General features: G+C 53.7%; 1 protein-coding gene across 1 annotated transcript in view; it reads right to left on the minus strand.

Moving 5' to 3' along the window:
• LOC107573573 (unconventional myosin-XVI-like) overlaps nucleotides 1-671 on the minus strand; it is a 120,532-nt gene that overhangs the window by 111,335 nt on the left and 8,526 nt on the right. Inside the window, exon 3 of the mRNA XM_016260004.1 lies at nucleotides 567-660. Within this exon, the coding sequence (XP_016115490.1) occupies nucleotides 567-660 (94 nt within the window). The remainder of the gene's footprint in view (nucleotides 1-566; nucleotides 661-671) is intronic.

A 671-nucleotide genomic window follows, 5' to 3' on the forward strand; every position in this document is an offset into this window, starting at 1 on the left:
GTGAGGCCGAGAGGGGGATCTCGACGACTGGGCATCCCAGGATCTTCATATACTCCGCCCAGGCTTGCGCCCTAGAGAGGTCACTCCAGTATCGCTTCTCCAGTGAAAACACAACACGGGAGACAGCAGTTACGAGTTATAAGCCCAGTGCAGATTGGCGTAAGCTCGGGTGCTACGGGTTGTCTCCGAAGGTGGGAGGGATCATCGGGTCCCACTGGTCAGCTAATGCCCGCCTTAAGCTGGGCAGCCCCCAGTCAGTAAGTTTCTGACCCGCCATAGTCTGTCTGCTTCAATGGGTGCTTGGAGCTTAGGGAAAAGACCGAAAAGCAGACTGCCAAACTTGCACCAGGCAAAATAAGAAGGAAAAAAAACTAACAGCCAGCCCAGCGGATGGCAAGCTGGAATGTCAGAACCATGTGCCCTGGACACTGGACGAACTACAACAAGTTGATGACGCCAGGAAGACAGCCATCATCAACCATGAGCTGAAACGACTGGACATCGACATTGCTGCTCTACAGGAGACCAGACTCCCTTCCAACGGCAGCCTCAGAGAACAGGACTACATGTTCTTCTGGCAGGGAAAGGAGTCTGAGGAGCCTCGAATACACGGCATTGGATTTGCAGTGAGGAGCTCCATGCTGTCCTCAATTAAGCCGCCTTTTGGAGGT

The sequence above is a fragment of the Sinocyclocheilus grahami genome, unplaced genomic scaffold (assembly GCF_001515645.1).
Source record: "Sinocyclocheilus grahami isolate Dianchi unplaced genomic scaffold, SAMN03320097.WGS_v1.1 scaffold1979.1, whole genome shotgun sequence".
Classification (NCBI taxonomy): Eukaryota; Metazoa; Chordata; class Actinopteri; order Cypriniformes; family Cyprinidae; genus Sinocyclocheilus; species Sinocyclocheilus grahami.